This window comes from Natator depressus, chromosome 2 (genome assembly GCF_965152275.1).
Source record: "Natator depressus isolate rNatDep1 chromosome 2, rNatDep2.hap1, whole genome shotgun sequence".
Taxonomy (NCBI): Eukaryota; Metazoa; Chordata; order Testudines; family Cheloniidae; genus Natator; species Natator depressus.
Window position 1 is genome coordinate 14,688,076 of NC_134235.1, and position 14,938 is coordinate 14,703,013.

At 41.8% G+C, this 14,938-nt stretch overlaps 1 protein-coding gene across 1 annotated transcript in view; it reads left to right on the forward strand.

The window, feature by feature from the left end:
- ZFAT (zinc finger and AT-hook domain containing) overlaps window positions 1-14,938 on the forward strand; it is a 137,769-nt gene that overhangs the window by 107,352 nt on the left and 15,479 nt on the right. The window contains exons 13-15 of the mRNA XM_074943813.1: window positions 2,196-2,314; window positions 11,407-11,530; window positions 14,216-14,346. Coding sequence (XP_074799914.1) covers window positions 2,196-2,314; window positions 11,407-11,530; window positions 14,216-14,346 — 374 coding nt within the window. The remainder of the gene's footprint in view (window positions 1-2,195; window positions 2,315-11,406; window positions 11,531-14,215; window positions 14,347-14,938) is intronic.

A 14,938-nucleotide genomic window follows, 5' to 3' on the forward strand; every position in this document is an offset into this window, starting at 1 on the left:
TAACCTGAACTAAAGATAGTTTTCTTTTGTACTCTGTTTCATATTATGCCCATTAATAGAGAAGCAATTTCACTTTAGTTATAAAGACATAGCAGTGAGCCTCTGCTGTAATCGGGAGGTTTGGTAAAGATTATAATATCTAGGGAGAGGGAAGGAGTGGCATCCTTGAGGATTAATAAATGTCAGTGAAAGAGCCTGGCAGCTAAACTAAATTTTGTTCTGTTTTATCAGAATATAAAGTTTAATTTCACTCCATCTGCGGAATACCATATGCTGGCTTTCCGTTGCTGTACAAATGAATGTTCTAGCTAATCACTTTATTCATGCAATACTGTGTGCAATGAGAACTTGACTTGTAATCAGCCTACCAGAGTACGCGTCAAGCATTTAATTAGATAGCACTAGCTGGAGCCATCGTTCGCCAGGGGAATGGATGATGATGTCTAGAGGGCCATCTGGTGGTATAGTACTTAAGACGGCACAAGGAGCTCCCCTAATATTTATATTTATTTAATTTAGTGTGGTCTAGTCATCTGATACAACACACCGTTGTATTCAATCTATTTGTAGTTTGGTTTAGTGATGAAAAAAAATCCAGTGAAAACAAATACTAATTTGCATAACTGCATGCATCTAAGTTCTGATATTTGACCAAATTACTTTAATAAGAAAACAGTTAAAAAATTGGTGAAATCTAATGTAGAAATTGGAAGTTTATGATTTTGTCGTACTGTACTAGTTTTTTTAATTATGCTGCTGTGAAGACACTGTAAACAACGTACCATATCCGTTTAAAGACCATAATGAAAAGATACCTGTATTTACACTTTAAAAATGTTAAAATAAATCTATAGTTCAAACTCACGAAAGCAAAGATATTTAGGGTAAGGTGCAGTTTCCGTTTTATGTTATCCTTGTTTTACTTTGGTATTGCAGAAGTCCCAGAAAAGTGAATAATCTTACTGGATGTACTGCTATGAAGTCTGATAACACTGAACAACAGCATTAAAGGAGTTTTTGTTTTTTGTTTTTATTAACAAAACATGGACCCAACTTTGGAAACATTTACAATATTAAGAGTATGACAGTATTTTAAAAAATGGTCAAACATCTACTTGACAGAACTCCACCACTCATAAAAGCACTTCTCCCCACTAAGGCCTTGCTTAATACTTCGAGGGCCAACAAACTGGAGCTGTATCAAGAAAAAGGGGAAACCAAATTCAGAGCCAAAGACATGGCTCCAGTCCTGCAAGACGTTGGGTTGAGCATCTAAATTGCTTTTATCTGCTGGGATTATACATAATGGGGAGGTTCTCAGATACCTTGTTGATGAGTTCATAAAAAAAAAAAATAGTCTTTAACTGATCATCCTTTGAAGAGATGGAAGATCTAATAGCCTTTCCCCCTCCCTAAATATTGTGATTCACATACAAGGCTTTATATTACAGATGGGCCTAAATCAAAACTCAGAATATGGATCCCCCCAAACTTGGAGGAATTTTGGGTGTGAATCTAGATGTAAACTTTTGGCTCATGCCTATCTCTGCTTTTTAGATTTAAAATCTTGGCACAAATTCCATCTAGAAACAAATTGCTAGACAGTACAGTCTACAAATTATAATTGTATAAGTGGAACCAATGCATTCTGCACTTTTCTTTTAAGTCCCTAGTAGTGTGTGGTTTTTGGTTGTTTTTTTTTTTTTTTTGTTGTTGTTTTTTTTGGCCCAGCAGTGGGATGTGAAGGTCAGGATCAGTGTAGTCCTCTTTGGTGGAGAGGCTCATCTCTCACATGTGTACTCACCGTCCTTCAAAGGGTTTCCAGTTGTGCAGCAAACAAAAAACACAGGTCCTTGCCAGTCAATAGTTTGTTTACATTCTACCCTGGGGCTCACATGCCCCTCACAGAAACACAAACTGGCTGAGGAGAAGATCCACTCAAAATTGTATACATTGTAGTGGTTCAGCTAGTCTGATTATATTTAAAATAATAAGTGTTTAATACATAGAGAAAGCAAAATCTTATGAGTTATTGCTGCTTAGGTTGACAGAAAAAGGCACAAACTTGAATAGGCTTGAATAGCTTTCTTGTATCCCAAAAATGTAAGGGTAGTAAGAGGATACTCTCTGGGATCATTGAAGTTTAAGGGAAATTATACCAAAAATATCTTCTTTTGTTTTTGTTTTTTCCCCAGGTGGCATTAAATGCCCAGTTTGCAGTTTTGTGTATGGTACAAAATGGGAGTTCAACAGACATCTTAAGAACAAGCATGGCCTGAAATTAGTGGAACATGACGGGGAAGCAAAGTGGGAGGTAAATACAAAATTGCTACATCTTTGCCCCAAAATTTCCAAATTCTCTAAAGAGAAAATACAAGATATGAAATAGAATGTGTGTAAAAAGTGTATTATGGACTTTCTTACATGGTGGAAAGTTGTCTTCTATCCATTATCTCTGGCTTGAATGCATACAGTTACTCCTGGGGGAATTCTGCACTAAAATATTAAAAATTCTGCGCACAATAATTTAAAATTCTGCATATATTATTTGTCAAAATAACACTATATAATCATGCCAGTTTCAATTATTTTGCTAATTTATTTCAAAATACCTGTCGGCAAGTATGTCTGTAACAATACAGAGACACACAAAATTTCCCCCAGGAGTAGAGAGTTAAAGAAACCCCTATAACAACTCAGTTCCTGTTTCTCTGCCCCCTCCCCACCAGAGTCCGGATGTGGGTTGCCCCCAGCCCAGACACCTGCACCGCTTCCCCTCCAGAACCCAGCTGTGGACCCCCCAACCCAAACACCTGCACCCCCTCCTTCTCCCCACTCCCCCACCCCAAGCTCAGGACCCAGAAGGAGAAACAACCTGATGCTGGGTCCTGAGCTTGTATGGCATTTCCAGCACGCCACCTCCTTCCTTCAGGGCATGCTGAGAATTGCAGTTCCCAGGAACCCTACAGCTCCCTCTCCCTCCCCCGGCAGTGTCTTCTATTTGCAAGCTGGGCTCTGCTGGGTCCAGCAGCCCCTACTGGCGGCCAGCAGCTCTGCAGCCCATTTCTGTGGGGGATGGGGAGGAGGAAATTCTGCGTGCACAACATCAATTTCTGCTCAAATTCTGCATGTGCAGCAGTGCAGAATTCCTCCAGGAGTAATACAGTGCTAAGGTTAACTACTGTAATGTCTAGCAGGATTAACAAGATAATAATTGGTGGTTCTTCAAATACTGTCCCTGTGGGTGCTCCAGTTCAGGTATGCCTGTACTCTACATCTTTGATCAGAGATTTTTGGTGGCCGTGCCTGTTTGGTCCACACATGCAAGCTCACACCCTCATGCCCTGTACCAAAGATATAAAGGGCCATGGACGAACAGCCCTCAGTCCCCTGTCAACGTCCTTTGGCCTGAGATGGAGTCTTCTGTGTGCCTGTTCTCTTTAGTACTGTATTTAGCAGTTAGTTAGTATGTAGTTAGTTCTTTGATAGTGTTTATAGTTGTTGGAACAGTTGTTCCCTTTTTATCTTTCCTTTAAAAAATTATAGATCGACATAGATTGATTTAAAATCTTTCCCTATTAAGGGGTAATTTTTTGTTATTTTGCTTGGAGATGCTGGGCTCTTGGGATTTAAAAGGTGTCTCTCCTGCTGTGAGACTGTCCTGATAAGTGATGGGCATTTTCAGTACCTCCACTCTTTGGGAGATACTCATGTTCCCAGTGAGTGTAGGATCTGCACTTCTTTCAAAGGTAGATCCCGAAAAAATAGGGAGATCAAGTTTTAATTCCTGATGATGAAGCAAGCCTTAAGACCAGCTTCAGGGGCAGAGGACACCCGCCGGCACATACACAGACCTCCCAGTACGTCTAGTGCCCTGTCTACCTCAAGATCTTGGTCATTGGCAGCTACTTGAGACGTAGGCAGTACTGGTTACATCTACAGCACTGAAGACCTCGGCAAAGGTAGCATCGACATCCGCTGCCTGGATGCAGAAAGAGATAAAGACTAAACCTCTGAGAAAGTCTGGGTCTCCGATGCCCGAGAAGGCTATGGAGACCTCGGTCCCAAAGGGAATTCAGTGCAGGCTCTGAGTGCTTTCTGTACTGTAAGGACAGTGAAGACAGATTCAAGAAGTCAATTGTCATAGACAGACTTGGTACCAAGCTCAGGTACCCATACCCAGAGCTGCAGAGCCACTTCCAGGAGTATTCTATGCGTGTCCCCAAACAACAGTCAGTACTGATAACATGGAAGTCTATGATACCGAAGACTGTTCAACTGCCTATGTTACTGATGTAATTGGAGTCGACTCTTTCCAATGCCAAGCACTGGGTGCCAGCTACCTTGGTACCAAAGCCATCCTCTACAGGTTCTTGCTCGACCCATTCTTTGATGCCATTGGTACCTCAAGAATTTTGATACTTCAGGGACCTTCTAGTATTTTTGGAGCTGGAGTCTCCTCTGTTAACTGGTACCGCGGGTTTATCCACACCGAGACTTACTCAGTTACCACCCCCCATTAGTTAAAGTACCATACTCGCTGTTGTCTACCGTACAAGTTGAACAGTTATCCCCCCACACACCTTGGAGTATGTTTAGAAGGACTCCTCAGACTCTCAGATATTGGTACATGGTTTCCCTGTCTACTCTAAAACACATAACTGTGTCTCTTACACTGATTAATTGGCGGAGGATAGACCTCAAACGACACCCACATGACAAGAACACAGATGGATGCCTCCACCAATATCCTTGTTGGGACCTTTGGGCATTCTGTTGTCAACAATTTGCAGCAATTCTTCACACCATCGGAGGGAGCAAAGAAGGGCTCATTCTCCTCTAGCATAGCTTGTGGCAGAGGTGGTTGAGGGGGAGACCTTGGTGGTGCAAAAATCAAGGGCAGACAAGGAGTTGATGCCTTTTACAAATATTTCCTCCTCATTGCGTGATGAAGCTGTGATGCCTCCATTGCCTTCTGCGGCAGATAACTTCAGGCAGTTCTAAGAACTGATTAAGCGAATTGCTGAAATGCTTCAGATTCCTTTAGAAGAGGTTCAAGTATCCAACCATAAACTCCTGAATATTTTATAGTTTAGCGTCCATTCTGGTCAGTGAAACTCTTATGGAACCCACTAAATCTATTTGACAAACCCCAGCTACCACACCACCTACCTACAAAAGGGCAGATAAAAAGTATCCTGTCCCTGCCAGGGAATCAGAGTTTTAATTTTCTCACCTGGATCCAGATTCCCTGTAGTGGAGGCTGTTAATGAACAAAGCAGATAACATACCTCAAAGTCCACCCTGTACAGCAAGGACCACAGGAGGCTTAATATTTTTGGCTGCAAATCTTACTCTTCAGCCACACTTCACTTTAGAACAACGAACCATCAGGCGCTCATGGCCAAATTTGACTGTTTGAATGGCAACAAATTCTATTTCTTTATGGATCATCTGCAAGAGGAACATAACCAATTTAAGGCCATTATTCAAGAGGGTCAGCTCCTGGCAAGAACATCACTCCAGGCCTCCTTGGATGCTGCTGACACTGCATCATGTTCAATGCGGTGTTCATGAGAAGAGCATCTTAGCTCCAGCTGTTGGGCTTCCCAAGTGAGGATCAGAGCACAACTGAGGACCTTGCCTTTGACAGTCACACTCTCTTTCAAGATTTGACAGGTACATCTCTCCACATTCTAAAGTACTTGAGCTATGTTAAGATCCTTGGAAATTTATACTGCTGTAAATTAAAGGAGATTTAGCTGGTCTCAGACAGCACAAAGAGCATGCCCAACCCCGTATTCAACTTATTGTGGAACAGCTGAGCCCTGAGCCAAGAGACCAAAATACTCTAAAAAGAAACCTCCCTCAGCTACAGCTACATCTTCTCAGCCATCCACAACCTCTAAGTGACAGTTCTGATGGCTTGGTCGAGAGTCTCAACCCCCCAATTGACTAGGATTTACAGCTGCAATATCAAACCCCATCCCCTCCTTTCGGATGTCACCTCTCCCATTTTCAAGCTGCATGGGAGAATATAACATGTGGCAAATGGGGTTTGGAAGCCATAACATTTGGCTGCACAATCCATTTCAGTTCTGTTCCCTCCTATCCATTCTCCCTCCCCTTCCCTGTTCAGGGAACCATCTCATGATTAATTGCTGACATGAGGTTGCCTCACTTCTGTGTGTAGGGGCTATAGAACCAGTTCTTGTGCAGCACAGGGGAAGGGTATTCTATTCAACGTACTTCCTGATTCCAAGTGGAATGGAGGTTGGAGGCCAATTTTAGATCCCGATATCTAAACAGATATGTGGAACAGCACAAATTCAGGTTGGTGACCCTTTCAGCAGTAATTCCCTTGTTAGATTCAGGAGATTGGTTTGTGATTCTCAACCTACAAGATGCATATTTTCATGTGGCTATTCACCCTTCACACAAGAGGTTTCTTTTATTTTCTAATCAACAATGATATCTACCAATACCAGGTGCTTCTTTTCACCCTATCTTCTGCCTCCAGGATATTCTGGCAGTAGTTGCCATCCACCTACATCGTTGGGATATAAATGTTTTACCGTATCTGGATGATTGGTTGATTGGGGCAGATCTTATCAGGAAGTGGTGGTGGCCATAAATGTGACACATTCTCTCCAGAAGACATCCCTACAAGAAATTGACATTGGGAGTCTCAGGAAGAGTACGCTTCTTCATCATAACCATTCCCTATGCAGGGCACCCTGGGGGATGCAGTACAGCAGAAAATATCATCTCTGCTCCTGCTTCCAAAATCAGGTCTTCTTTCCCTCACAGACCACCTCAGGAAGAGAAAATGGTCCACTGGGACACTGAACAGGATGACATGCAAGAACCAGATTGCCATTAGAAGAGACTGGACATATCTACATCTTCCCTGGATGAAGCCATCGCTCCAGTGGTCCCAACCCAGCCAGACAATTAACACATCTTTCAGGAGTTCACTGGAACAAACAGTTGACACACTGGAGATTCAAGTACGGGAGGAGTCTCAGAACCAATTGGTCATCCTGCACTCCTTGATCCCTGGCAGGTGTGCAATGCCAATAAATGAGGATGTATTGGAGCCGGCCAAAGAGCTCTGGTCATCCCAGCTACCATCTCCCCTCAAAGGGGCTTGAGTACTTTTATAACCATCCAACAACTGGGTCCCTAGTTCATGAGAAGTCTAAACTGCAGAGACCACCCAAAATGACACTGGGGTAAAGATCCAAAGAAACTGGACTACTTTGGCAAAAGGCTTATTCCTGAGCCACCTTTTAGATGTCTGTTGAACTACCATGTGTTCCAGGTTAAATAAGACTTCTTGATTTGGAGCCGGATGTCGCAGTTCATTGAGAGACTCCCTCAGGAGCACAGAGAGAAGTTAAACTTCTTGATAATGGAGGGACAACTAGCAGTTCGCTCTTCTCTGCAGGCTTCCCTCAATGTCTGACACAGCAGCGTGTTGTATAGCAGCTGCTGTTACAATGTGCAGGGCTTCATGGTTGCAGTCTTCGGGAATATGGAAGGAGGTTCAAATGTCCATGGGGGGACCTTCTCTTCAAAGGCTGTGACCTATTTCATACACACACTGTCAAAGCCCTGCACACTTTGAAGGACTTAAGGATCACTTTGCAATCCCTAGAAAGGTATACCCGAACTCTACAAGCCTCACCTATCAGAGGCAACCCTCCCCTAATATTATGGATAACTAAGATCTTTAGAGCCCCTGAGGAAAAGAGAGGTTGCAGAGGAGAAGACCCTTCTGCCACGCACTCTGCACTGACGTCATGCCAGAAAATTTGACAGGATGGTTGGGAGTCTGCATAGAATAGCAGGATCTACTTTTTCCCCCACTTGGAACTATCTTTTATTTTTAGGAGGCCTGAAACCAGATTATCTCAAAAAAGTGGGTCGTGGATAAGAGGTACTCTGTCCAGTTCCAGTCCCTCCCTCTCTGACATTTCCCCCTCTCATTCTCTTCAGGGACACCCTTGATAAGATACTGTTAAAGGAGGAGGAAGCCTTTATGCAATTCAGAGCAGTGGAAGAAGTCCCTATAGAATTCCAAGGTGAGGAGGGTTATTCAGATTATTTCCTAATTCCAAAGAAGAAAGGGGGCTGGCATCCCATTCTGGACCTCCAATGATTCAACCTATTCATACATTGCTTCAAGTTCAGGATGGTGACCTTCACTTCTATAGTTCCTACCCTAGATCCTCAATATTAGTTCGCACTCAATTTACAGGACACCTGTTTCCATATAGCAATTCACCCGGCCCATAAGAAATACCTTAAATTGGCTGGTTGCTAGTCACATTACCAATACAGCATGATTTCTTTTGGTCTCTCCACTGGTCCCAGAGTATTCATCAAGTGCCAAGCATTCATGGTGGCTCCCTTAGGGAGGAAGGAAGTGCATGTCTACCTATACTTCAACGACTGGTTAATTCAAGGACAGTCTCCTCAGCAAGTGAGCAATTCATCAAAGGTAGCCTTCATGCTCTTCGCTGCTTTGGGTTTCAGAGAGAACAAGGAGAAATACAGTCTGACCCTCACTGAATAGATTTCATAGGGGCAATATTGGACTCCGCAGTACCAAAAAGCCTACTTGTCACAAGACAGATTCCTCACTCTTCTGAACTTCATCAGTCAACTCCAGGCTTGCGCAACATGAATAGTTAGAGCATGTCTCAGACTAATGGAAAACATGGTTTACTGCTCCTACATGTCGCAGTTTGCCAGACTCCACCTACACGCCACGCAGACTGGTTGAGATCAGTGTAGCTACCTGGTAGACCCCATATAATCATGATATTTATGGTCCCACAAAAGTTGTCCCCTCGTTAGATTGGTGGAAGGACCCTCCTACAGGTGTACAGCAGAGGATCATTGTCACCATTCCTACCAACAAAGACACTGGTGATGGATGTAGCCACTCTTAAGGCTTGCCTAAGCAGTGTGCTAAGGTGCACCAGCTGGGGTGTGAATTCTAGTGTGCACCAGAATGCACTCACTAAATACCCACGTGGGCCCTGCTGGCGCTCACTAAAAATTCCTTAGTGTGCGTTTATGTAGTGCAGTACTGTGTCAGTGCACCGTAGGACTCTTCTAATGTGTGCCAGCAGGGTCCACACAGATAGTTACAGTTAGTGCAGGACATGCTGGTGTGTACTAGAATTCACACCCCAGCTGGTGAGGATTAGGTTATTATGTAGACAAGTTCTTGTAAGGCGATCTCCTCTAGATCAAATGAGACACAAGGCCTCCCCAAGAACTAAATCTCCACATAAATATGCTAGAGCTAAGAGCCTTTTGCCTAGCATACATGGTATTTCTACTCACACTCTGAGGAACCACTATCCAAATACTGATGGACATCACTACGTACTACGTCAACAGGCATCGACAGGCTCAATCACTGCCTCTTTGCCAGGAATCAGTCCATTTCTGGGAATGGTGTGTTTATCATCACCTCACTCTAATGGCCCTACATATTTCAGATTTTAAAAACACGCAGGTGGACCAGCTTAACAGACAATACTCACGCACTCATGAATGTTCTGTCAGTGACTCAATTCTGTGAAGTATCTTCTGTAATGTGAATAGACCTGTTTGCCATGGACAAGAACAGCAAATGCTAACTATCCACTCTGGGAGTGAGCGGGAGGCTGGGGGAGGGGGAGAATCAAGCCCAGTCTCCCTGTCAGATGCCTTACTCATCCCCTGAGCACTGGGACTCGTGTACGTTTATCCATCCATTTCACTCATTCTTAGGATCCTGACGAAACTTGATGAAGGTGGGATGCAGCCCATAATATGCTGCTAGTCCCAGCATGTAACAGTTTTGGTTACATCGTTTTCACACACCCTATAGTTGGTAGGTTCTTCAAACGTTTATCCATCCATTTCTTTCCTCCAATCATACGGACCCCAACCTCCTGGGACCTCGACATTATGTAATAAGGCTGATGGGGCTCCCTTTGAACTTTTAGCGACCTGTTCCTTATACCAGCTGTCTATGAATATTGCTTCATAGTGATAGTAAACTCAGCCCGAAGAGTAGGAGAGATCCAAGCCGTCACAACAAGACCACCATATACAGTATTCCATAAGGACAAGATAACATTGAGGCTTCACCTAACATTCTTGCCCAAAGTTGTTACTGACTTTTTCCTGAATCAAGTGATTTGCAAGTTTTATTTCCCAAGCCTCATAACGGTCAAAGGGAAGCTTTCACACCTTAGGCGTAGTCAAGATTGACTGTTCAGGAATTTTCCGATACATTCCTGGCCTTTGTTGACAGGATGAAGAATCAAATGATATCTATAAGAAGTTCCTGATCGTAACTGATTTACAATAGCTCAGTTGGACCCATTTTCACAGATAAGAGCCCATTCCACCACACTGTAAGCAGCTTCTCTAATATAAAGGGCTTTTCAGTATGACATTTGTAGAGAAACTACCTGGAGTTCAGTTCACACCTTCACTCGACATGACTCCTGACAGAGGACTCCAGGTCAAATGCCTGATTTGGCTGCATTGTCCTGCAGTCCGTGTGTCAGCAGATTCTGAATACCACCTCCATGAAAAGAGGTTATTGCTTGCGAGTGAACAGAAATGGGATCTGTGTGGACAGTCAGTTGAAGAAGAGTGGTTTCTCACTCTGCAGTAACTGTGGTTCTTCAAAATGTGTTATCCACTTGTGTTCTACAACCCACCCTCCTGCCCTGCTACTGCAAAATCCTATATCACTTGGATTCTGCTTTAGGGAAGGAACTGAAGTGTCGTTGTGACTGACCCAACGACTATGCCCTTGGCTATTGGGAGCAAGTGTGGTCCCAGCAAGCACTGCTCTTTAAAAGAATCTGATCTCATGTGCATCGGGCACATGCAAACCAGAAGCTGGAATACTTGTGGACAACATAACTTTTTTTGCAAGGTAAGGAGCCAATCTTCTTGACACAAAGGGTCATTTTCTGGCTTCAAAGGAATTTGTCCAGATTTATATTGGCAGTGTAGCTAAGAGGAGAATTTGGCCCAAAATATCTTCCTTAGAGTCTAACAAGTGTGTAATTAGGTTATTAATTATAAATTACATGCACAATAAAAATAAAGTCAAATTAACATGGCATTTTGTAAACGAATTTGGTGCAACTATCTGGACGTCTAATAGAAGTATAAATAAGCTTATGGGGTGAAATCATGGCTTCCATTGAAATCAATGGCAAAATTTCCATGAACCGCAATGGGGCCAGGATTTCTCATGTTCTTCCATAAAGTATGTTGTTATAAATCTGTCATCCAGTTTTTCCTTATTTAAATTTGGGGCACCAAGTGCCCTCTGTAATTCTCAAGAGTTAAAATGAGATCATTGACCTGTTTTTTTAGCTAACAACTGAAATTTCTGAGGAAGCATCTACTCAGTATCTGCACATCACAGAGGCTGAAGACGTTCAAGGAACTCAAGCTGCTGTAGCTGCATTACAGGACCTAAGATATACCTCAGAGAATGGTAACGGATATTTTTAGTTTGAAAGGGTAGACTAGATCTTCTTTTCATCAGAGTTCCCAACTCTTGTGAATACAGTGGGAAACTTGAAAAAGAAATATTTATTCTTCTGTGTTGATTTTTAAAAAGGTATTTTCTATATGGTAGTGAGGTACTAATACTGTAGTGTGGTAAACATTTCTTTGTAAGGTCATCTGTAATTGTTTTTAAAAGGACAATGTCAAGTTTTTGGACCCACAGTGTGGTTTACCACAGGAGTTCTCAACCTCTTTCTTTCTGAGCTGCCCCCAACATGCTATAAAAACTCCATGGCCCACCTGTACCACAACAACTGGGCCTGCACTGGGTCCGGGAGGGAGAGCAAGCAGGGCAATTGCCTGGGTCCCCATGCCACAGGGGCCCCTGTGAAGCTAAGCTGCTCAGGTGGTGGGGCTCAAAGCCTTGGGCTTCAGCTTTCTGACCTAGGCCCAGCAAGTCTAATGCTAGCCGTGCTTGGCGGACCCCCTGAAACCTGCTCGCTGACCCCCAGGGGTCCCAGATCCCTGGTTGAGAACCGCTGGTCTACCATAAAGCGGTTAGAAACTGATTAGGCATGTCAACCAATTTTTTTTTTCATTTTTCATTCATATTACTGTTTATAAGAAATTAAAAATAATTACCACTGCACACCCAAATAATTACCAATGCACACACATCTATATATACAGTGATCATCAATAAATCATCAACATTTATTACACCACTGTTTTTGACCTTACTACGGTATTTGTGGAATTTCCTGTATGAAATATAGAAAATATCATGGTACAGACAAATAGCATGGCAGAATAAATGTTGAATGTTTAATTGCAATCCTCTAGATAACATTTGTGCCTTGCTGCAAGAGTCAACCAGCCAGCAGAGGATGTACAGTTGAATAGTTAATCTACCGTGTTCTCAGTTAATTATGATGGTACGCAAACAAGGAAGTAAGCCCACCAGAGCTGTATTGGCTTGTGTTTGACAAGAAACAGGGGAGCACTAATTTAATATTTGCTAAATGGAAAATGACAAAATCGGGAGGGAAAGAAGAAATTATTTTCAAGCTTCTGAGAGTACTAAAACAGAAGAACAAAGTGTTTGTGTATGAGTTTGATGAAGAGATAAACAAGGGTCTCTGTGATGCTGCCTAACAGAGTACTTATCACAGGATCCCACTTTTGCAATGGATCCATTACTATGACTTAGTATAGTCATTCTTGAAATGTATATTGTTCACCATTGATCCCTGACCTAAATTTGGAGGGATTATAATTTTGGGTAACACATATTTCCTTTGCTAAGCATGTTAAATTGGTAGCAGAATGGAATTTTCAAGCATATTAAATGAGGAGGTATCACTGACAATTTATATATATATATATATATATATATATTTTTTTTTGCATTTTCCCCCAGTGGGAATTCTGAATACATCAGAGGAATCCTTTGCAATCTTTGCCCAGTCATGCATACATTTAAATTTAAAATAAGCATAATATGGGTTAAGTTTAAGCATAAAGCTTTCAAAACATATTTTGTTAGTTTAGTGTTTCATATTTTGTTTAGAATATTTTTTGACATATTTCCTTTGGAAAAACTTGAAGAGAAGTAACATCTTGTCCAGAGGCAGAGTTATACAGTCACACACCAGAACAAATTAAAACATACATTAAAATAATGTTGACTCATACAAATAACAGCATGTCAACTTCTTCATATTTGAAACTTAAGTTATATCGGCCATGTTCTCCCCTGAGTGGAGTTTGGGGTTAGGGACCCCGTTATGGCCTGCTTTTTTCTGTGGGCTGCTCTGTCCCTGTCCCAGCATGCGCTAAAGGAGCTTAGTGGCTGCTCTAACATATGCAAACTGAGTATCAACATAACGTAGCTCTGCCAGGTTCTTTTCTTCCAGAGACATCTAAAAAATGCAGATAGGTGGGCAGAAGGGATAGGAGTTCCTCACCACAATAGGAATTTTTCACTGACTAGCTATGGCCATGTTCTGTCCCCTTCATGCTGCTGTAGCATCATAATCTCAGTTCTGTATATTCTGTAAACTGACTATTCGTCTGTCAGAGCCCCACATACTCAGAAAATGAAAAAGTGTGGCAAAAACTGCTATACAAATAGAGTGATCAGGCATGATCTTTCTAAAGAGAATTCATTTTCCCCTTCAGCACATTACTGACAAGGGTGGTTGTTCTGGGTTGAGAGGAACTGCAGATGGTCAAACAGATGGCAATGGTAGACAAACAGTATACTAAATAGCTGTCCTGATTATTATAACTTTAGAGTTCAGATTCTGTTAAAGCTGAACCCTTAGCAAATACTCATTTGGAGTCATAAAGCTTTGCAGCTTTGTAGTTTACAGTTACTGCTGTAAGTTCTGCCTATTGATTGTTTAATCAATAAGTTCTTCTAGATCACTTTCAGATATGGATAAAAATGAACTATGCAAAGGCTCGTCCTGTTCCTGAGGACACTTATTTGGTGAATACTTTCTCCCATGGATCCACTATTAAAATGTCATGTTATTGAGCTGCTTTTATATATGGGAGGAGTTCTACATGTGAGGGTTTAGGCCAGAGAGAGAAGAGCATTTTGATTCACGGAGCCTTAGAGCTGTCTTGGCTATAATTGTCTTGTGCCCATTATCTTTCTGATAAGGTGAAAGACTTGACTCTACCGCTGTAAACATCCTTCAGCAAATCATTGAATTGGGGTCAGAGACCCATGATGCTGCTGCTGTTGCTTCTGTAGTTACCATGGCACCTGGAACTGTTACAGTGGTAAAGCAGGTAAGAGCTCTTCTGTTTCTTAGAAAATACACATTTTATTCTCATTAATTTTTTCATAAAATATTTATTTATTTCACAAAGGAACTTTTATCTCTTTAAATGAGAGTACAGTGAAGGCCAACTTTTGAATAAGAATTAAAGGATTGACTCATTCAGTATAATTCCATATTCTGCCGCAGGCGGGTGGAATTTTTTACTTGTGTGCATAAAGTTTGGATATTTGCGCATAATAGTTGTTGTTTACTTTCTCTGTGTGTGAGCTTCCAGCTTTTTCAACATAAGATGTCAAAGAACTTACTTTCAGGATTTTTAGAACAAAACTGAAAGTAGTTTTGTTAGTAAATTTCTTCAGCATGTCTTTATTTTGCATTAAGCTAAGGTAGCATTAGCTCTTAAACAGCAATTTTTTTCTGAAAAATGACTGTAAACATTACTGTAAAAGGAGCATATTTTGTATTCCCCCATGTAGTCAGCTCTACTGATATTTGTAATAAAAATAAGGTTTTCGTTTTCACTTGATTGACTACTTTTCAGACTCTTAGTGCTACAGAACCAACACCACTCAGGGTTTGTCTTCATTGAACAGTTAACT